This window comes from Cervus elaphus, chromosome 13 (genome assembly GCF_910594005.1).
Source record: "Cervus elaphus chromosome 13, mCerEla1.1, whole genome shotgun sequence".
Taxonomy (NCBI): Eukaryota; Metazoa; Chordata; class Mammalia; order Artiodactyla; family Cervidae; genus Cervus; species Cervus elaphus.
In genome coordinates, this window is record NC_057827.1 from 34,448,273 (window position 1) to 34,472,304 (window position 24,032).

The 24,032-nt window shown below is 35.9% G+C and overlaps 1 protein-coding gene across 2 annotated transcripts in view; it reads left to right on the plus strand.

The window, feature by feature from the left end:
* The window catches only part of UBE2Q2 (ubiquitin conjugating enzyme E2 Q2), a 57,421-nt gene that overhangs the window by 1,045 nt on the left and 32,344 nt on the right, over positions 1–24,032 (plus strand). The window contains exons 2-4 of one of the 2 annotated variants that reach the window (XM_043921742.1): positions 9,999–10,100; positions 14,567–14,671; positions 21,857–21,913. In XM_043921742.1, the coding sequence (XP_043777677.1) occupies positions 9,999–10,100; positions 14,567–14,671; positions 21,857–21,913 (264 nt within the window). The remainder of the gene's footprint in view (positions 1–9,998; positions 10,101–14,566; positions 14,672–21,856; positions 21,914–24,032) is intronic. The other variant, XM_043921743.1, reaches the window with a different exon arrangement.

Sequence of the window (24,032 nt, forward strand, 5' to 3'; positions counted from 1 at the left end):
GAATGCAGCCTCTGGCGCTGTTTGAATGATCCCCTTCCCGTTGGCCTGGCTCCGCGCTAACGCGTTCCGAAGGCGCGTTGGACATTGGATGCGGCAGGTGTTCTGGGGGGATGTTTGTGTAGCCCCTCCTGTGGTAAATCGGGAGCAGGGAAAAGGAGATCCGTGCCCAAATCTCCTGCCCAGAAAGATCGTTTTTGTGTCACAAAGTCGGAAAGATCCTTTAAAGCTCTCTCATTTGCTTCGTCTGAAAGCTCGTGACAAACCCGTAAAAAAAAAAAAAAAATGTGAAGTTTCCTCATAAAAATGTATGATGAGGATGTTCATTGTGAAATTGACTTACGGTATCGGTCCAAACTGCGGGATGTGCCGCTTATTATAACAGGAGTCAAGGTGGTGGTTTCATGTTCCTCTGTAAATACGATTAAAGCTGACTCTAGCGTCGTTAAACTCCCTTTGGTTAAGTTAGTAGGTAGTTAAGTCCTACAGCGTACCTGGTGCTCCGGAGTCTGCAAAGGCCTTGAGGTTATGATAATATTAAAATAGTTTTCAGAATACCGGGGAGCAGGTGTATATTAAAAAAAAAAGTACAATAAAGGGCTGTACTGAGGTGTTCTCGTCTAGGCGCTGGTTTCGCAAAAATGGGTAGAGCAGTCCCTGCTTTCAGAACTCAGGCTTCTTGAGGGAAGAGTTTTACACAACTGTGATGAAGTTCTGTGGTATGCTCCTGAAAGCCAAAGAGAGCAATTAACTTTGACTTTGGTTGGGGGCAGGGGGCGCTTCAGGAAGGGCCTTGAGGAGAGTCGGATTTGTGGAGTTGGGTTTTCACAGGTGAGTCGAATTTTGGAAGGGAGCCAAAGGGCATTTCAGGCTGAGGAAACTCCATCCGGAAAAAGACACCACAGCTTTGAAAATGTGGTTGGCTTAGGAATAGAGACGTTATAATGAGACTTGAGAAGCCCAGGATATAGGCGGGTGAAGGAGAACATTTTCCAAGAATGGAAAACAGGAAGTAGTAGTGAGCACAGAGTAGGTGATAATAAAGAGACTGGCTGATCTGATGATGATTATTCTGGCACAAGTTGAAGTATGGCCAGGAAAAAGTAGGGCTGGTTTAAATGGCAAACAACTTGTAGGCTCCTGGGGAGGCGCGAGCTCAGGTAAATGGGAAGATGTATTTACCATCCAGGACTAGGAATGGTTCTCTGTAGTGGGTGGCATTAGGAAATGCGTGTGTGGTTTTGGTTACTCTGGTGGGAGTGGGATGGTGGTGTTGCTGTGCTGAGCTGGCATTTAAGTGGCAGGGGTACAGGGATGCCAAGTGTAATATTTAGGCAGTCTGCCAGACAGAATTATCCCACTTCAAGTGCCAGCAGTGTCCTATTGAGAACCATATTGGAGGCTGATGGAGTCAGCTGCACACAAAGATGCTGAATGATGACCTGGATTAGGGAGTGGAGAACGAAGTGAGTTAGAGATGCCTGGCCAAAGGAGGATTTGGTGGGGACTAGGATAATGTTACCATTAATACAAACTACTCAAATTGAGGTGTCAGTGAATTAGGACACATTATCAGAAGATAATTATCATGGTAGATACTGTGTTAATAACATTATTATGGAGAAACATCAAACATATTCAAGAAGTTCAGTAGCATGGAGAACTTCCGTGTATCCAGCCTCAACAGTGATAAACTTTTGGCCAATCTTATTTCATCTCTGCCCCACCTTGGATTATTTTGAAGCAGATTCCAGACATAGCACTTCATCTGTAAATATTTCGGTGTGTATCTCTAAAAGATAAAGACTAAAGTTTAGGCATGGCTTAGTGTTTAGATAAAATCAATACAGTTGGCTCTTGTTGATGCCATTTTCTTAGAGCGGAAGGAGCAAGGAAAGAGTGGGGTTGGAGTTCAAATGCCAGGACTTGTCTACTGTGTTTGATTTGCTATTATCTAAAAAGTTTTAACTCTTAAAAATAAAAATGTACTATTTGATCTATTAAAAAAAAAACAAACAACTTTTCCTCTTACTCCCAATTATTTATTGAGTTCTTGCCAGGCCCTGTCTTCTCCGTGCTTACCAAGAAGCATCCTTAGGCACTTTCTATAATGTTTGAGTGAATGGTACCTCATTAGTTGTTTCTTACACACATGCATGTCAATTTGAGTAATCCTCTAAAGATATGGTGCCCCCTTTTTCTTTCAGGCTTCTGCATCAGCAGTTTTCCCCATGTGGAATGTGCCCCTTTCCCCAACTCATTCTGTCTTGACATGTCTGACCATCCCCAAGTCTCTAGTCATACAGTGTATCTATTTCCCTTCCTGCTTCCTCTAGTCCTTAACTGCTGCTTTGGTTATGTTTTCTTATCTTCTGTTATGGTACAGTGGTGGGTTTTTTTGAAAGTCTTTTTCATGGTGGCAGGGGAGACTATTCAGTGATTATGCTTTTCATCCTCCACTCAGTAAATGCTCAGTAAATATTTGTGTTGTTGGCGATATGGCCACCATTTTAGCTACATTCTCTTTGAACAAAAATCTTAACTACTTGATCTTAATAAGTTAACTGCCAAGAACTGGTCAAAAGGGCAGAGAAAACATCAAGAAAGTGTCTTGGGTAGTGCATAAATATTTGAAAGGCCACTTAGGGCTTGATAGGAAATGTTCAATTTGACTTCATATGAAAGTGGTTTAAGAAGTAAAAAAACAGACAAAAGAAAGTGTAGATGTTTTTTACTCTTTAGGCCAAGGGAGTGGAACTAAATTTCTTTTCTGTTTCATAAATTTGTCCTAATCTTAGATACGAAGGGGGAAAAGGGCTAAATTCAACTTCAAGGAGTCATTTTTTTTACTTGTTTTCTGTGAACTCATGATAAGAAAGTTTGTCATGGCGACTTAAAAAGTTATTTTTTCCATTTTCAGTAAATGGATTTAATCGCCAGTCAGAGCTAACATCCAGTTGTTATGATCACACCTAAAGGCAAAGCAGCTCATTTTCCTAACCTGTGCAGCCTTATTGGGAGCCAGTATAGGACTTTGTTTTAGTTCTTTTGGAATATTTAGCATAACTTGGCAGCTCCATTACTCCTTTTATGGACTTCTTGGCATCTGGGAACTCTTGGTAGAGAATCACTGTTTTAAAGTGAGAAATGCCCCCCAGGCAGTAAATTAGCTGGTAAACAAGTAAAACCTCATAGTGCTTTATTATTTGTGTAGCATAAATCATTACTCTTTCTGTAGGAGTGGCTATTTGCCAGTTTATTTGTGGTGGAACATTTTTTTGTTTAACTAATTAAATTTCTATTCATCATTGCCATAAAGGGTACTCTTTTCCCCACCCCAACAGCAAGATACTAAATTAAAAATGTTAGAGCTCTGAGTTTAGGAGATGGAAAAAAAAATTTTAGTCTTTAGGACCTCAAGCAAGCTACTACTTTTACTGTATTTTTCTATGAAATAGATAATACTTTTTGACCCACATGAGAACATATTTAGGAGAATTGTCTAACAGTGATAATAATCTCTATAAATATAAAAGTGATGATGTCATTAGTGGCTGAGTAACACTGGTTTGAAAATACTTTTTAATAGCTTTTCGTGGAAGATGAACCAGTGCTGTTAATTTAATTTTTGATGTTTCTTGTCTTTACACTGATAAAAAAGTAGCCCTGACAATGTTATACAAGGGAAATAACAAAACTTGACTGAAAAGCCCAAGACCTTTTCTTTGGTCTATTCTCCTGGGACAGATTGCTTTTCTAGTTTGAACTCCTGGAGAATCTTTTGGAAGTATCAGAACTGTCATGTTAAGTGCTTAAGTGGTACTTTCACTCCAGAGGAATCATTGTTTCCATTCATTTGACCAGTTTATAATATAGAGTTAAATTCCTAGTTGGTATCTAGTCTCCCTTATCCCCATTTTTATGACCTTCCTTGAAAGGAACAGATATATGAAGAGGAGATTTAGGTTTCCATTTTGTGAATGGTGTATCCTTTAGTAATTTGATTTTTTTTTTTTTCTTTGTTAAACTTCCTTAGACCTGGAAGAGGATAGTGTTAGATAAATGTCAGCTAGTTGAGGGGCTGGGAATTGAATTTAAATAGTCCCTGCCAAATAAAGCATTATTGGAGAATCAGAGTGGTAAAGCAGAGGTCCCTTTTTCCAAGGCCATTGTAATAGTGTTCTGTGTTCTCTTCTAAAAGATTAAAGCAGACTTGGAACCAAGGAAACCAGTGGTTTCTGCAGGTTCAGTGGTTTCAATCTTTTTCAGCACTTTTGATTTCTCTGCTTCAATTCATTTAGAATGAAGTTTTAATTAGCTGTAATTTGTTCCTCAAACAGTTAACATTTTTCAGATCACGGGAGTGTGTATGCAGTTTTCTTTCACCAAATATTAGTGTATTTACTCTGCTTTTGTGGGTTCCAGTCATGTTAGCTACTTAGTTGTACATTGTTTACTTGTAAAATGATTATCAGGGAGCAATCTGTTTTTTTTTGGGGGGGGGGGAGGAGAGGGTAGTTTTTTTATGTTGTCAGGTCATTTAGGATTTTATATGGTACCATATGGTAATTCTGTCAGTTTATTTCATTCTCCACCCCACATTTATTGAACGGCAATGTGTGAAAATAATGTGTCCTATAACTGTTCTTCAGAAGTGTTACAGTTGTTAGACCTCTGAACCTTCAAAAAGAAGTATGTGCGTCAATTTTCAAAAAGTTAAGACACAGCCATCTCCAAGGATTTCATATCATTTGGAAAAATACCAGAAACTGGGCATTCTGGCAGGCAGTTTTGCTGGCAGGTACTTGATACAGAGCTGCACATTGGTCTTGTAGTGGATTTATGTGGAAAATAGATAAAGTTATTTTTGAACAAGGCAAGCTCCTTAAACAATGAGAAGCAAAGAGGTCGGTTTGATTAACCTTGAGTTATGTTGTCTTAGATTAGGACAACAACACAGCATTTTATGGTGGCAGTGGTGGTGAGCTTCTTTGTAATTTGTCCAATTATGGTAACTTTTAGGTTGGTGGTCACAGACAACTTCATCCTTCAAGCCTTAAAATTACTATAAAACCAATAGTATTAATAAAATTGAGGAAAAACAGGGCCCCTGAATAATTAGATGCTTAGATAATTGTCTAAAATTTTCATAATTGTGGTGAGAAAGAGCTGTGTTAGAAGCATTTAAACATTTATTGTGGGGAAAGTTGCTTGAATTTATATTGGGATTTTTCAGCACCATCCATTGTTTAAAAATTGTATATCATGAGTCATTTTAAAGAGAAATAGTAAGGAAACTATCTTTTCAAGATAGAAAGCTTAGTTATTAATCTTGTAAAAGTTTAAAAGCTTGAAGTATAAGAGGTTGAAAGCATTAATGCTTAGATTTCTAAGTTTCGGTAATAATTTTAGATGCCTTTCAAAGTATGTGGATTGTCTTTTAAACATTACACTGAACAAGCCTTGACCATGATGTAGAATTTGTGCCGAAGGTTCAGTTTCCAGAGGTGATGGTAGTGGATATTTTATAATGTGGAAGACAAGACATTTTTATTTAAGAAATCTAGAAACCAGATAAGCAAAACTAGAAAAAAAATCGCCTGTAATCCTACCACTCAGAACACACCACTATCCAAATTTTGGTATATGTATTGTCAACTGGTCATATTTTTTCTTTTATGTTTATGTAGATTCCCTCTCTCTTAAAAAAATCAGTTTATTTTATAATCTGATTTTTTTTTTTACTCAATAATATTGTAGACCTTTGTAGTAACCATTACTCTACAATGTCTTCAATTATTGTGTGCTGTCTTATTATATGACTTGAGCATTGAGTCAGTCATGTCCCTACTATCAGTGGTTTCTGGTTGTTGTTTTTTTTTTCTGTTTTAAATAATGCCTTAAACATTACTAGATTGAGCTAAATCCTCATGTATATAGGTAACATCCTTTGGAAATTTCCTAGTAGTGGTAACTTTCCTTTCTTATTGATGAATTGGTTTTTGGAGATGTAACACATTATATTGTGTAGGAACTTTTTTTTCCCTTTCAGGTAACAGCTTTTATTTATCAGATTGGCAATAACGTTAACAAGTGTCAAGTGAAATGGGCATTCTCATAGTCAAGGTAAAAGTGTAAATATCTGTGGCTCTCTAGAAAACAGTTTGGTTTCTTTTAACCCTGTCCATTTAGCAAGATAAATGCTGACTACCCCTGTTGGTTAGCACTGACCTTGTGACGCTAGCTCTCTGAGAAAGAGGGCTCTAGTCCCAGAGAAGACCCAGATTTGCCTAGTTTAGCTCATCTGACAGCTAATCAGGAATAGGATAGGCTGGTAGAGACCAGTGATCAAGCTCATCTGACAGCTAATCAGGGATAGGATAGGCTGGTAGAGACCAGTGATCAGGTTTTGGGTCAAGAGAGGAAGGTAAGAAAGAAAGGAGATAGGAAAAGTATCCTCAGTGGAAGAATGATAAAAGGATGTTCCTTCCAAGGAAGAAATTCTGAAAGGGGAGAAAAGGTTGGCGGATGGGGACAGGCAGCAGTTTTAATGAGACTAGTGGCACAATTTTACGTTTTTGGGGGATTAAACTCTTTGATATCTGGTCTGTCACTTGCTTCTGCATTCAGTCTATGGTGGTATGTTGTTGTGGTTGAAATAATAAGAAAATCCAGCCTCACACAGATACTTGATTGGAAAAAGAAATATTTTAATAGCCATTTTAGATAGCTGTAGGCATTCTTTTTGGATACTGTACCCAAACTTAGTTTTTCTTGGATTTTGACTGGATCTTTCACCCTTGCATGATATGACGTTGTGTGTTATTATTTGGAAAATATTAGTTCACTGGACTCTTATAAATGTTAATACATTTCATTATATAACATAACATTATATCCATTAATATCACCATCACCCTCATCAAAATACTCTTGGGAAGCTGTCAGGCTCACATGGTGGAAACAGGCTTTGCAAACTTCTAATTTTTGCTTAAAAGCTTGAATTTTATTACTGGCAATAAATACTGCCTTGGGTTTTCCTTGAAATGACAGGTTCTCTTCATTCTTTTTTTGAAAATATATCTATCAGAAACCCAAGTTGGAATAACCATTGTTTGTCAGTCATTCTTTCAAGTGAAAATGGTGTCCTGTGAAAGTGGTTAGTTCAGCTCACAATTCAAACACACAAGTGTGCTCTCATGTATTCTGTAGGAGTGCTCATGTGTGCCCATTTCATCACTTGCAATATTAAAAAGACATAAGGATTGAGATTTAGTAAAATAACTGCCTCATCACAGACATTTGTAAGTGAAATGCCTTTTTCTTCTTTGAAACACCTTGAATGCATAGTGGTGAATACCAGTGCTTCAAGTATAGTTTGGTGTCACTGCCTTTATCTGTGCTAAGGTACCCACCGTTGTTTTGGCACCATTGGTAAGAATGTTAAATGGGCAAAAGGCAATTAACATCTTAGTATTCCTGTAGAAGTAGTTTGGACCTTGGAGTCCAAGGGCCCCACTTAGAGAACTGTTAACATAGTTGCTTAGACCTACTATATATTCTGTCTTCTTTTGTCTAGGATTAGAAAAATTTGGCATAGGTAGTAACTGATCTCAGCATTTCTTTTCTTTTTTTTTTTTTTTGTAATTTTCATAATATAGTTTTGAGGGGTTTTAGCCCAGAGCACCAATTGATATATTTTCTTTCGCTTATGCAGAACTTTAATCAATGCAATGAAGCTCAAAATGTAGTGTTTTGTTTTTTTTTCTTTTTTTAAGACTAAAGAAAATACAAATCTAAAACAAAATGGTCTAGATAGTGTATTCTCCAGACTAGGTTGAAGACTTTGAAGAAAATGTAATATTCAGAAAGTAGTTCTCACTAAAAATGGGATTAATTTTGAAGACCATCTACGTTTTAGCCTTAAAGAGGTTTGGAACACAGAGTTTGAGGGATGAGGATACAGAAATAAACCATTGCTGAATGGATATAATGATGTTCTACTTCAGTTTTTTTTTATTTTAAAGAACATTTGGTAAAATGCTTTAAAAATATTCAGATTCTGTGACTCCCAACTGTATTATAATTGAGATTATACTTCTCAAAGCAGTGCTTCTTTAAAACTGTGTAAAATTGCCATGTTTCTGTGACTAGATCCTAACTGCAGCTAATACTAATAATAATGGCTTTCCCTGATACGTAACAAAGCAGTACAAATGAACAGAGTAAATGTTAGTAGGTGGAAATGTGTAATGCTTAATTCGTTAACTTTAAAAAATCAACACGTAATTGTGCTTTAAAAAAGTGTATAGATAGTAATCGCATTTCTTGGTAGTATTCAGTTTGTGTGATGTAATAAAATATTGGAATTTTATGGTGTTTGAATTATTTATTGCTCTGTAACTAGTTTAGCAGCTTAAAACAGACATTATCTCACTATCTCTCATTATCTCATTTTGATTACGGGTCAGAAATCTGTATGTGACTTACCTGGGTTCCTTGGCTCAGAGTCCCTGACCAGGCATTCAAGGTGTTGGCTGAGGCTGTAGTCATCTCAAGGCAGGACAGGACAGTCCTCTCCACATCCAGGTTCATTCATGCACTTGTTGGTAGGATTCATCTCCTCAAATGCTGTTGGTCTGAGGGCCTCAGATTCTAGTTGGCACTTGGTCAGAGGCCTCTTCAATCCCTTGCCCAGTGGGTTTGGACCTCTCCGTAGGGAACTGTTTTCCATCAGGGGAACAAATGAAAGAGCAGGGGAGGGTAAGCAAGACAGAACTTCCCATCTTTTTGTAACCTAATTTCAGAGGTGACATCTATTACTTGATTCTGCTTGTTACAAGTGAGTGGTTAGGTCTAGGGGAGGGAATTATACAAGGGGGTGAATACCAGGAGGTTAGGATTATTGGGGCCGTTTTAGAGGCAGCTTATTACAGTGTTCAAGAACACAACTGACATCGATGAGTGGGAGCCCACAGACAGTCGCTGTACAAGGAGAATGCCTCTCTCAGAGTCCAGCTCCCATGGCAAGTGAGCACTGAAGGTAGCCCTAAGATAGCTGTGTTGCTGTTTGTTCTGACTTTCTAACACTTGCTATATTTAAGAAGTAATCTTAACCTCATTTAAGAAATCTGTTCTTTAGAAACTACATTCTTGTTTGCAATCTAAGAAAGGAAGGGAAATGAATTAGGAAAAAGGTGAAAATTAAATGGGATTGCTTTTAGGGGCCAGTTTTCTAATGGAGAAAAAAATCTCAAAGTAACTTCTGTAATTACACTACTGAGAAGATAAGGCATATAGTGAGTGGATTTAAAAAATTAGTTTTAGTATTTGTAAGGATTTAAAAACATGTGCTGAGATATGTATTCCTTTACTTTGTTTAAAAAATTGAGTTACATCTCATCTAGATAAAGCCTAGAAGTGTAGCTTTATTATACTGAAAGGCAAAAATGGTTTAATTCTATAGACTACTTCAAGGTTGGAAGTTTTTGTTTTTGCTTTTAATTTTCTTCTGTTTCTTGAAGGATTTATTATGATTCTAGATTTTAAAGCCCTTAAAAAATGTTAAAGCTGGCAAATCCATGCCATGATAGACCTTTCTTTGTAAACGAAGGAAACCCATCATCTTTGGTACTTGCATAACATTTTTTTCTGCTTTTGATGGAACAACTTTTGCAGTATATTCTCTTCTGTTTGTTTTAAATCAGACTGCAAGTCCTTTTTTTAAGGCTTATAAATCATATAACATGAAGCAGGCAAGATTAAACTATAGAGCTTAATAATTTTTGTTTAAAAAATTAAAAACATGGATTTTTAATGAATTTAAAGACATGGATTTTATTTATTTATTTTTTTAGACATGGATTTTAATGTGTTACTTTTCTTTCTCTGATATGTTTTACTTAAATTTGTGATCATCTTGCCATTTAGTAGTGGGGTTTGATTTCATATCCAGGTTAGCCTTTATGTAAATGTGTTTAACATCAGTGTCTCCGTAACAGGAATCTTATCCATCTTCTTCACCAATATGGTTTGTGGACTCTGATGATCCAAATCTGACTTCAGTTCTGGAACGTCTCGAAGACACTAAGAACAACAATTCGGTGAGAAAATAAACCACACTACTTTTTTTCTCTCATGAACATAACAGAATTCAAGTGTTAAGAGGTAATATGATACAAAAGCTTCATTAATGACTATTTAATAACCTAGTCTTTAGCTCCTCTGAGGTTTTTTTTTGTCCTTCAAATTCTGTTTAGTACTTGGTTTCTCATTTTTATTCCCCGTAACTATAGTCTTAGTTTAGCTCAGGAATTAGGTTGTCTCTTTCCCATGAATCCTAATCATTAAATTAAGTAAGCATTTTTGATTGGGTCCACTATCCAAGGTAGGAAATAGAAAAAGGGAAAAAGACTGAGGTAGAAGTGAGGGGGAAATAATGATAGAGTGACCCCAATTGATGTTTCTGTCAAGAGTCTATATAACTCTGCAGTAAAAACCAAATGAATATAAATAAAAAATTTTATTTTTTAATTTTTAATTTTATTTTTTAATATATAAAGAAATCGGATTTCTTTGATTATAAACTATTAAGTGACCCTTGTGAAAGAACTAGTTAAATTAAAAACAATAAAAGGAAAATAGAAATCACCCTAATTTTTCTCTACCTGATATAAACATTGTTAACATGATGGCAATTTTTTTAATCAGTATTTTTCTTTTGCTTGTAAAATACATATACTCTTAAATATACATTTAAATTATTAAAGTTATATCATTTGCATTTTTCCATGATATCAGAGTTCTTGTAGAAGAATATCAGTCATTATTTGCAGGTGATGTGATTTTTTACCTTAAATCCAAAGGAGTCAGTTGAAAAAGCAATTTTTAAGATGATTGATTAAAAGTTCTGTTATATAAAAATCAAGTTTTCCTAAATATCAGCTATAATCAGAAAATATAGTGGACAGGTATTTTATTGACAGCCACAATTAAAGAAAAATTAGATACCTAGGAATAAGCTTAGATGTGCAAGTTTTGTATCAAGAAAACTATAAACATTTGCTGAGTGGAATTAAAGACTTGACAGCTGTGTTCTAGATGTGCGGACTCCCATATTATAAATGTGTCAGTTATCTGTAACTTCATGTGCCTTTATAAACTGAATGCAGTTCCAGTAAAAATCCCAACAGATTTATTTTTGGAACTTGACAAAATGACTCTAAAGTTTGTTTTGAAGAGTAAATAATAAATAATCGCTCGCTTCGGCAGCACATATACTGAAGAGTAAATAATAAATAATAATAATCTGACCAGATACTAAATAAAATATCAAGTACTAGCACTAAGCTGGACAAGTAAAGGCAGTTAGAAATTTGGAAACATAATCATGCAATTGAGAATTTAGAATCAGTTAAATTGAACCAAAATACTCAATGAGTAAAGGATAGATTATTTTATGAATAGTATTGGGAGAACTGACCATTTGAGGAAGTTAAAGACTTACCTCAGATTTTTTTGTCACAATAAGTTAGAGGTGGTTTAAACATCTATTCTTAAAATCAGAGGAACTTCAGTGTGAGTATTACAAGAGTAATAACAAAGCCATGAAATTAGAGGAAAAAATTAAAAGCTAGATAGACATGTGTTCACATCTCCAGCAAGGGAGGGGCAACAGGACAAGTAATGAGCAATAGACATAGCTCCCTTACCAATGCTTCCCTTTAGGAGATTGCCTCTAAAGATCTAAAGTTGTAAGTTTTATAATAGTAGAAATGAGTGGGCTTATTTTTCGATGTCTAAAATATTTCATCAAAAAATGCTCCTAAAGTAAAATGACATAGGATATAAAATTTGGTCCAATTTATGAACGAGTATTTACATAAAAGAAAAAAACAAACGCATCCCCTACTCTTTCTTGTGCTTTCTGCCAGTTATTTTATAATCTAGTTTCTTGATCAAATAAGCTATCTTTTCTCACATTTATTTAATTCATTATAATATGGATGCTGCCCCCTTTGTTGTACTAAAATTTTTACCCCTAGTTGCCAAATCCAGGACTACTTCTTTAGTCCTAAAGTTTCTGCAGCATTTTGATACTGCTGACTCTTTCCTTTTGAAACAGCCCTTCATTCAACAAACATATGCTTTACTGTCTACCAATAAAGAGCAGGTTAAAAAAAAATTGCTGTGTAGTTTTATGATAGAACATCATGTTGTTGTTAAGAATGCAGCCAGTCTTTCCACAAGAGCACATGCAATGTTCCAAGATGTACTAAAGTGAAAAAACAAGGCAAAGCATATTTTCTATAATCTGGCCCCTTTTGTATGGTGGTTCAGTGACTAAGTCGTGTCTGCCTCTTATGACCCCATGCGCTGTAGTCTACCAGGCTCCTCTGTCCATGGGATTTCCCAAACAAGAATACTGGAGTGGGTTGCCATTTACTTCAGGGGATCTTCCATACCCAGGGATTGAACCCAGATCTCCTGTGCTGCAGGCGGTCTCCTGCATTGGAAGCAGATTCTTTACTGACTGAGCCACCAGGGAAGCACATATACAGTGTTGTAAAAAATATATAAGTAAATATATATATATCTATATGTACACCGGTTTATACATACCTTTTTTTAACCTGGGTGGATACAGGAAACTATTAGGACACAGGACACAGAAAAGTGTTTTTTAAAAACTTGACTGGCTTCTATGCCAGGCTTCGTGATAAGTGGTCAGTATAAAAGACAAGTCCTCTCTCTGACCTCTGAGGACTTCCATCAAATCACTCACTTCTGTTTCTGTCTCTTACTACCTTGCTTGGTCTTCTCTGAGCTCTTATTCCTTGGTCCACCTCTTTGTTCTCTTTCTGTGCTTTCTCTGAGAAATCTCTTCTACCCCCAGTAATTAAATTGTGGCCTATATTCCAATGATTCCTAAATTTGTATCTCTAGATAAAATTTTGTCTCCTGAGTTTGACACCCATTATTTGTCTGTGTATCACATAAATCCAGGGAATCTCACTCAGATGTGCCATGGCTGTTCAAAATGATTATATCTAAAATTTAAGTTCATCTACATCTTAGTACTCCACCACCCCCATCACGTTTCCCCTCAAAAATTTCTGTCTGTGATTGTGAATGGGGCAAAATGAAATAATGAAATTTGTTATCCATGCCTGAATGTGGGAACTATCTTAGAGTTCTTTTTTATACCCGTGTTTCCTGACCCCTGCCTCCTCAACCCCAAACTATCTAGTAAATTTCTAAGACTTGTTCATCTCCCTTCTAAATATTTCTTAAATTCTTCCCCCATGGTCTTAGTTTCTCCCTCTGACCCCTTAACACCTTTTTGGGGAGCATGAAGTTGGGGTTCCTGGGAGGTGTACTGCCCCGTTTCTTACTCCTGGGCACCTCTACCACCCTGCCGCCCTCTCCCCCCAGTGCTCGCAGAGCTCTTCTGTACCAGGGGGTGGAGTGTCCAGGTCTGTCCAGCTCACCCAGCCGCCTCTTTATTATGTACTGAGCACAGAGCAGAGCTTATCAGATGGAGAACAAACGCACAGTGGGGCTTTGCTATTTTTTAAGCTTGAGGATACTTTTGCTACTAACTTACTGCTCAGCTTTCCTCATTTTCATTTGCTCCGTTGTCCACTTGGGAAAGGCTTGTTCTTTGCTTTGTTTAGCCCATTCTAATTCTGTTTCTTTTTCCCTTCGTCCTTCATAAATCCACTTCTTTTTCTTCATCTCTTTTCTTGGTTGGCAACATCTAGGAAACTGTTCTGACCAATTGAAGTAAGTTGCCTTCCTTGCTCCCAATCAGGTCTACTGATGGTGACCATTCTTCTGAAATCATAATGCTAAACTTATACATTGAAAACAATGTATATTTTTTAAACAAAGAAAAATGTATTGTGCATCTAATTTACCTTGCTTACTTAAAGTAAATATGCTCTAAAAATCTGAATTTAAAAGTGGAAAGGAGTTATTCTTTGCAGTTTTCCTAGTGAGGCCTTTTTTTTTTTTTGACAAACACTTAAGAGCCTATGAGTGTCAAGTGTTTTCGCAGAAGATTTCATTTAATCTTTACCCTTATGAGAAGGTTTTCATTTCCTTATTTTCCAGATGAGGAGACTCAGGCTCTGGGCATTAGGTACTGTATCTAAGGTTGCCTAGGTTCCAAGGCTCTGTCTGCTAGACCACATTTGCCTCTGTGCTTTCAAATGAGTGGCTGTGAAATATATAATTTTATAATCCATGTGCAACAACACTGTTCCTGTTTTCTGTAGCCTCGTTAATGTATTAATGTACTCTTATAAGTTACTAAGAAAAGAAGTTAACAACTGAAAATTAGGCAGTGTTTGAAGCTTCTCTTCCTCTGCCATTTTTTTCATGTCATTCTGCTAGGCAGCCCCTAAAATATTTCTTAAGATTGTTATTTTATCTGTAGGCTGTAACTGAGCAATAATAAACTTTTTTTTTCCATTTCCTACTGGATTAGTTACAATAGTTGTAGCATTATTCATGTCTTCTAAGGGCTCTTTAACATAATGCTTATTTACTGAAATGTGTTTTGTAGCTTCGTCAGCAATTGAAGTGGTTGATATGTGAACTCTCCAGATTATATAACCTTCCTAAGCACCTGGATGTTGAGATGCTAGATCAACCACTACCCACGGGTCAGGTAAAGTAAAAATTCTCAAGTGTTCAAGAGCTAAAATACATTGTCTCATGCACAAATAAAATTAGGACTATTTCTCATTATTATACAACTTATTTGGAAGTTAGTTTTTGTTTTCTTGTTGAATTGTTTTGTTTTAGATACTAAAAATAGCCTTTTCATTCTTGGGAGCTGCTGGTTATATTTACTATGACAGGCAAACAATTGCCCTTGTCCCCATCACCACCGTTTTGTTGTTAATATTTCTGGTTGCCATAACTGTTCCTTGCTTCTGCGATTGTTTGCTTTTGTTTATTTATTTATCTTCACCTGAGAATGCCATCTCTCTGCCCTTTTGTGCTTCTAAAGGCCTAACTCAAATATTATCTCCTCCATGCAGCAGAAGTACCCACTTGCTCACCACCACCTCTAACTTCTCTGGATTTCTGGATTTACCTATTTAGGTATAATTTAGTGACTTGTACTATAATAAAGATTTAACTCTTATACCACCCACTTACCCATCCACCTCCCCTTTCTAAAACATCTTTATATTTAGTCATATGAATAATCACCACTTATCATTAGGACTTTGTAGTGTAGTTTTCTGTTATAGTTCCTTTGTACAACTTGTTGCTTTGCAGTGTCTTCCTTAGTAATAATTCTTAGGTTAAAAAAATTATGTCCTGTCTCTTTTCTGTGAGATCTCCCGTCTCTTCAGCCTTTGGTCTCTTCTGTACCAGTCTCAACAGGTTGTTTTCTGGGCTGGCTATTTAGCGGTCATCTTGAAATTTTTCTTGTCTCCTCTACTGCAGTAGTAGATACATTGTTTTCAGATTTCATGTTTCTTTCTTGGCTTAACCTCTTTTCATTTCCCTAGAGCAAAATGATTTTAGTCAAGTAAAATCTTAAGAAAACATGAAGAGGTGGTACATTTCTGAGTTCTTAACTTCTTAAAAATAAAAAAAAAGTGGCCAGACCACCATAGGTTTGAATCTTGATTACTGCTCATTAGTTATATTACCTAATTAGCTTAGGCTAGTTACCTAGCAATATGTGCATCAGTTTCCCATTTGCAAAATGAGAGAAATACTAGTAATACATGTATTTGGGGGGACATGTAAAGATTAAGTAGGTTGTTACATGTAAATCTTTTAGGGCAGTGCCTGGTACATAATACATGCCCAATAAATGTTAACTGCTGTTACATTCTTTACTTGATTGATAGTTTGGTTGAATGTGTAATTCTTGGTTGAAAAAAATTTTAGCTCAGAATTTCAGGCTGAGCTGTTGTCTAGTCAGTAGTGGTATGCCGTTCTTAGTCTTAGTCATCTCTGTGTGACTTTCAGGAAGCTTTTAGGACTTTGTCCTTCCCTTGGTGTTCTGAAATATCACAGTGGTTTACTGAGTCGTGGTTTGTTTGGCTTTCCATTGTTTTTGAGCACTTAGTATGGATGGACCTTGTCAAATTTGGATTCTTGAATCTTTCTTTTTGGGTAGATGTTCTTATATTTTTTGTCTGTGGCACTTTCTCCTTTCCATTTTCTTTGTTCACTTTGGAATACCTACCAGTAGGATTTTATTTATTTATTTATTTATATTTATTCATTTTATTTTTGTTACCAGTAGGATTTTAGACCTCTTACTTGAATCTTTGTATCTCTTGTTATCACTATATTCTGTCTCTGTCTTAATTTCAAATTCTGAAACATTTACCTTTCAGTTTTTGAAAATTTTATTTGAACAATCATAACTTTATAAGTTTTATTTTGGTTATTAATTACTGCTTAGCCAGTTACCCCAGAACTTAATGGCTTAAACAACACTTTGTTCTATCTCTTGGGATTGTGTGGGTTGATTAGGCTTAGCTGGACAGTTTTTCTGCTGACCTCACTGTGCAGTCAGATAGTGGCTGGGACTCCTAGTTATTTGGACATGTGACCGCACTGGAACATCCAACATGGCTTCTTCATTCGCATGTCTGATGCCTGCTGTTTCCTCACATGGCCCTTCTTACCACATGGCATCTCTTCATTCCAGGTCTCTCATCGTGGCTTCTCTTCCTTTAGGAAGGTAGTCAGAATTCTTATTTTTGGCTTTTAAGAGCACAAAAGTGGAAGCTGTCAGGCTTTTTTTAAAGTTTAGATCTGAAATGGGCACAGTGTCATTTCTACCATGTTTACTGGTTAAGGCAAGTCACAGGGCCAGCCCAAATTGACAGTGGGAGGGGTCCATATAAGGGATGAATGCTTGAGGCGTGGCTCATTGTGGGTCGTCTCCAAAGATGAATGAACCATAAGTTCTAAAAGCTTGTTCTCTGATTATTCCTTATTTGTAGCATTCTATTTTTGTTCTGTTGATGTAATCATAAGTGTCTTTAAGGAGTTACTTTGATATTCTCCCTCAAGCATCTCTATTTCTCTTTAATAAGTTTAATAATTTTTTTTCCTAATTTATCTTTTTTTTTTCTTTTTGAAGATTTTCCTCATATATCTCTTTATTCTGTTGCTTTTTCATATTTTTCCCTTTTTTTTTTCCATTCATATTTGAAAGAGGTACTAAAAGGCTGATAAGGTGTTCTTTGTGGCCAAGACTTGCCAACTGATACAGCTTTTTGGAGGAATTTAAGCTGACTTCCATCCCTTATCCTCCACTCCCTGTTTCCTGGTATAATCATAAATGATGGCTGGAACTGTTTGGTTTCTCTGGACATGAAACCTTATCTCCTGATTGAGATAGATATGTTTGCCAGAGTTCTGCTTAAGGAAAGCAGTGTGTTTTGGTGACTGGACAATCTGTTCTGTAATTGGCTTTTGGTTAATCTGTGTTTTCAATCCTATCCATCACTCCTGCTGTCAAGTGTACCTGGTGTCTGCTCTCGAGCCTCTCCAGGGTGCTGTTGGACAGATTAGCCTGCTGATTATCCCCTAACCTGTGGCTTGACTTGTTTGCTCCACTTAAATTACCGTTCTTCAGTTCACTGTCATCTTCTAGCATGAGTTGTCTTTTCTGCTGGTAGCCCTCTTTTTTTGTTGTTGTTACATTGTGTGTTTGTACATTGTTTAACCTTCATGGTATGTCTTCATCATAGTTCTAGTGGAGCTTCAGGAAAGAGTTGGGAGAAAAGTATATTCTATGTTCAACTTTGCTTCTTCAGAAAACATAGGCTCTTCACTTAACAGTATATCATGGACACAATACATATAGACCTACCTTGTTTTTCATATATTAATAATTCCATATAGGGATATAACTTACAAATTACATGAATAAGTTTCCTAACTTTGAATCTTCCTTGCATTCCCATAATAAGCATTCAGTACCTACATAGGTTGGGAGTTGGGGGTAGAACACAACAGATAACGAATACTTTATATTGGGGTTTTTCTACTTTAAGTAGAGTCTAATATAGTCTCTTTCCTTTTAGGCTCCTCTTGTTTAATTTTGGTATCAGAGTATAAACAGTCTCGTGACTTGAGAAGCTTTGTGTATTTTTTTCTAAGATCTAGAACAGTTGAGATTAATTTTCACCTGGGGGTGGTTTTGCCTCCCATGGGACACGTGGAAGGCTTTGGAGAAACTTTGTGTTGTCACACTGGCAGGGTGGAGGAGTGTGCTGTTGACTTTTTGTGGGTATAGCGGATGTTGCTAAACATCCTGCAATGTCAGGACAGTTCCCCACAACAAACAGTCATTTGGTTCAAAAATATCAATAGTTCCAAGGTTGAGAAACCTTGATTTAAACAAATATCTGAGCTGATCTATTTTTCGTTTCTTTGTAGTATTCTACTTAGATTTTTCATTTCTTCAGTCAGTGTTAGTAATTTTAGATTCTAAAAAATTGATAACTTCATCTGCACATTTGAAGCTATTGGAAAGATATGCAAAGTATTCACTTTTTGCATCATTATTATCTGTGATTATAATCTTTTCTAAAGTTTTCTTTATCTTGAGGCTGGTCTGTTTTATTATAATGGTCTTTGAAAGAATTGACCCTTAGTTTTATTTGTTAAGTGTTTTTAATTTTTACTCTAGTCCTAATCATTTCTCTTTTTTCTCTCTTAGTTTACTGGATCAATGTGATTTAAGTTTTATAATGAAACATGTAAGGGTATTTATTTGTTTTCTTCTACATTGTTTGATGTTATTGCATAGATCTTAAAATTTACTTATTTTCTAAACAGATTGTATTTCTTAAGTAGTTTGAGTCCATCTCTTGTTCATATTACTCTTCTTATATTTTACAAGAAAAAGTTTTAAATAATATGTATTGAAAGAATATAAACATAAGTTTAGTATAATAACTAGTTATAGTGAATACCTGGCAACTATTGCCTAGCTACCACTCAGGTAAAGAAATAGAACATTGCTTGCACTGCAGAAATCTTCTTCAGGCTCTTTCCAGATTAACATTCTCCTATATGTAATCCTCCCCTTACTTTTCTCTAGTTTTATTGCTCATATATCTATCCCTGAACAATATGGTTTAGTGTTGCCTGTTTTTGAGCTTCATATTAAGAGTTATACTATCTGTATATTCTTTCATGTCCGTCTTTGGCTCAGCATTGTGAGTGTATTCATTTATATGGTGTGTAGTTATAGTTCTTTATTACTATATAAATAATATAGTATTTATTCCATTGTTTAAATGTACCATACATACTTATCCATTTGACTGTTTACTGACTTTTGGTTTGATTCCAGTTTGCTATTAGGAACAGTGCTACCATGATCCTTTTTGTCTCTGGGCATGTATTTAGGAATTGAATTACAGGGGCATATGAAGGTCAATTTCTTCTTAAATTCAAAAATTATTTAGAAAAAAATTTTAAAGATTCTCAGGCAACTTTGGGGTTTTTAGTTTTTCACTGTGATCAGAATATGGGCTGTAAACTTTCAGCTGCATTAGCAGCAGTTGCTTAGACTTAACCAGTGATGTCTTTGATTATTGCTGTTTCTTGTACTCTGTGGTTGGCCCTCTCTGAAATATATCTCTGAATAATGTATTCTTTTTTCTAGAAAGGATTTCTGAGGGTGGATATGAGGAGTGTTCCTTGAATACTCAGTGTCTGTTTTTATTATTTATTTAACATATTTATTTGACTTTGTGTAAAGGACTCTGTATAAGTGCTAAGGATCTGGTACTGAATAAACACAGGTATGGCTCGCATCCTGATGGAACTCAGGGAATTCTAAATTCATAGCTGAGTCTTTTCCAAGTTCTTTATACTTTTTTCTTCTGGTATATTTTGTTTTAGATGAAAAGTCTGAAATCTGTCTGATTCTTAGTTCTTTATACTTTCTCTCTCTGGAAGTTGATATGTTTTTTATTTTTTCTTTAACTGTAGAGCATGGGGTTTTACTTTTCAACATTACTTTGGGGCATTCAGAGCTACTTGATATTTTGACATCCTTCTTTAGGTTGGTAACATTTGTCTCTTTCTTTCATTTTCTGAATGAATATTGGATCTCTGTATTCCGGTCTCTTTTCCCTTTACTCGTCTCTTATTTTAATCACCCTCTTTCCACCCCACCCCCCATCTCCTTTTTCTCCACATTTTAGGGATATGTCACAGTTTGGTTGTCTTCTTTAATCATAAATATTTTGTTCATTCAGGTCCATTGTGCTCTCTGGCCGTTCTACTAAGTTGCTTTTTTTTGTTTTCCCTTTGAGGGGAGATATTTTTGATTTCCCAGAGCTCTCTTGTTCTTTTACATAGTAATATTTTTAGGTTTTGTGGATGCAGTATCTTCTCAATTACTGCTAAAGATTCCAGTTAAATTTTTTAAAGTATTTGTTTAATTTTTGGTCTTAAGTTGCGACACGCTGGGTCTTTGTCACAGTTCATGGACTGTCTTCCAGTCATGGTGTGTGGGCTCCAAGGATGTAAGGGCTCAGTAGTTGTGGCACACAGGTTTGGTTGCCCTGCGGCATATGGAATCTTAGTTCCCGACCAGGGGTCAAACCCATATCCCCTTCATTGGAAGGTGGTTCTTTAACTGCTGGACCACCAGGCAAGTCCCTCCAATTTAGATTTTAAATTGTTTTATTGCTTTCATCAATCATGCTTCAGGTCACTTCTGCTTGTTTAACTTGGTGCCTTTCTTTCAGATTGCTAGTTTCTTCAAATATCTGATGATGCCCAATTATCTCATTTATAGATGAGGTATGAGTTGTTATGAGTGTCCTAGCAGTTGTCACTCTTCTCTGCTGTGGCCTCTAGTTTTTCAAACCTGTGCTCTGCCTGTGGCGTGTGAATGGGAGGTGCTTGGCAGGTGGCCTTTGTAGTTCCTGAGTAAGAGGAAGAGAGAAATCTGTTAGGAGAGTTTGCTGCTGCATTGAGTTACATTACAAAATTGTTTTTTTCCTCTGGTTCTGACACTGACACCAAGAGGCCAGCAGGGTTGACCTCCTATATGAGCGTGATCCTTACCAGCTGTAGTTGGACAAATAGAGTAAGAATTTCTGGGGGAAAAAAATACCAAGTTTTTAAAGTTCTAGAGAACTTTGTGTCCTGGAGAACTGTGCTCTGGGTCCAGGAAGCTTGTCTTTATGAACTCTGATTAAACTAGATATAAAAGCTCTTCTTAAAACCCTATCTGACTCATTGTGAATGAGAGTTAAGTTGTAGCTTATCCAGAAATATTCTGTGGTAAATAGCATGTTATAAAAAAGAAAAATAGCTCTTTAGTGAAATGGTGATTACTTTATAACTTTTAGTTTTGTGCAGTGTCTATGCCTTTATAACGCATTTAACCTTTAAAAATGTAAACTGTAGAATTTATGGAAAGATTCAGGTTTTTCAAACCTTAAAAGGTAGATATTTTAAGGAACCCTTGGTTTGGGGTATTTTAAGCCAAAAATCAGCCATTGGCCTTATAGGCATAGCGATATGTATAAAATGTTTTCTTATTTTAAATTAGAATATTTAAAATAGTAATTAGAATATGTTTAAAACTTTTTTCTGTTTGCTTTATATTTGACTAATTGGCTTTGTTAATTTCTAAGGCATCTGTTAAGTTGAATTTTTCAAAATTTTTCTTAAAAAGCTGATAAATATTTGTCAAAGCAGAATTTAAGAGTAAATGTTTCAGCTTTAATAAGCTGTTAGTGGAATTGCAGTGACAATCAGTTTGTCTGTAAAGACTTCTGATAGGCTGTGTGCTAACTTGTTCTGTGTAGTCCTGGCAAACTTTTTTTCTTTTCAGAATGGGACAACAGAAGAGGTGACTTCAGAAGAGGAGGAAGAGGAAGAGATGGCTGAAGTAGGTATTTTATGTAAAAGTAACATTTCATAAATATCTTCATTTTTGGACATTTTAGTAATTTTCTAGTCTCCTTTATAAAACCATTGTTAATGTGGAATAATGAGAAGCACATTGTATTTGAAGATTAATACATTTTCTAAAATCTGGCTTTATCTCTAATTCATCATATGTGTTTTAGCAAATTGCTTATCTGATGTCCTTGGATTTGATTTCATGGAAAATAAGAGCTCTTAACATTTAGTACTAAAATTACATTTGCATTTAATAGTAATCAATACTTAACCTGATTTGGTTTAAGAATAGGAACTACTAAGTTTCAAAAGTTTGAATAAAAGGGGAATTTGAGAACATTTAAGGGACTATTCCTTAGAAGTAATAAAAACTATCTCATTTTGAAAACTTAAGAGTGTCAAAGAGGAAATTCCAAAGACACTGAAGTTACATCAGTTTAGTTGCCAGTCATTGATACAGTTTTAGAGGTTTTCAGACTCTGAAGCTTTGCATTTAAATTCAAACTTTGTAATGATCTCTTTCTCTATACTGACCTGATAAAAGGCATTTAAGTTCCACAACCTTGGTTTTAAAACATTTTTCTGTTTTGGGTCTTAGAATTGACTCAAGTTATTACCTTATTTTTCTTGATTTGGAAAAATTTAAACCTAAAATTCACTTCTTAGGATGCCTTATAACTAATGTAGTTGGAGGTTTGTTTTGTGAGTCTGGAAGTAAAAATAATTCTTTTTTGGAAAAAATAACTTTATTTTTGACTGTGCTGAGTCTTCGTTGCTGTGCAAGTTTTTCTCTAGTTGCAGTTTTTCTCTAGAGTGGGGTCTATTCTTCCTTGTAGTGCGTGGGCTTCTCATTGCGGTTGCTTCCCTTATTTCCCGGCACAGACTCTGTCTAGGGTGCGGGGCGTTGGTAGCTGCGGCACGTGGGCCCTAGACTTGTCATTCCTGGGCTCCAGATCACAGGCTCCGTAGTTGTGGTGCAGGGGCTTAGCTGCTCTGTGGCATGTGGGATCTTCCTGGACCAGGGATCGAACCTGTGTCACTGAGTCACCAGGGAAGCCCTAAAATAATTCTTAACATTATCTAATTAGAATGGATTTTGGAGAGATAGGAAGTTTTTTTTAATGTTTACATGCAGTTTAACTTTGGAATAAACTGAATTAAAATTTTAAACCTTTTATTGAGCCCAGTATATAATAAAGTAGACATGGTACTCACAAAGAGTTTATGTACCTTTCTTTTTTCCATTCACAAGATAGTATGAAGGAAGGACAGCAACATTTGGGGAAACCTGAAAAGGTAGGATAGACTTTGGAGATGTCAGATTAGGATAGGTGAAAAGATATTCTAGGCAACTAAAATAATGTGGTAAAAAGGCCCAGAACAACCCTGGGCATGGTGTTTGAGTACATTGGAGTTTGTCCTTTTGGAAGACGATTGATGTGTTGGAGTCTTGGAAAGCAACTTTGCCTAGAAAAAGCAGATGGCTAAGTTTTGAATTAGAGACAATATTTGTTTATATTTGGTGTGATTGTTGATAAGGCCTTAAGCAGAAAATAGTGTACTGTGAATATTATTTTGTAAAGATGATAATGATGTGTTGTTTAATACTGAGTGGAGAAATTTTGTGGGTTGGAATATGGCTGAGGTTGAAGTTGGAGGAGGAGATACAGTTCAGCACTCTGAAGAAAACAAGTGTATATGGTAAATCATAGCTGAAATGTGCAATCCAGGGGAAATTAGCTGTATGAAGTGTGAAGTCATAGACAGGGTCTAAATAAGAAAGGAATAGGAGTTGAAGAGATGGCAGTCCAAGAAAAAGATTTTTGAGTTTGGATGGAAGTGGTCTAAATCAACCTGGTCTAGAAATCATGAATTAATCTGCTTGATAAAATGGAGATAAAGTATAGACTACTTCTTTAGAGATTTTGATGGCTGAAGTAAAGTTGGAAGTAAGATAATAGATTTATACAAACATATGCAGAATTTTTAAACGTGTAAGAGCAGATGATAAGGGAAAGGAGGGAAAAGAATGATGTGGAGATTAATGATGTTGGCCTAGAGATGGTGTTTGAATTCTTTTTCTTTAACTTTTTTCCTAATTATAA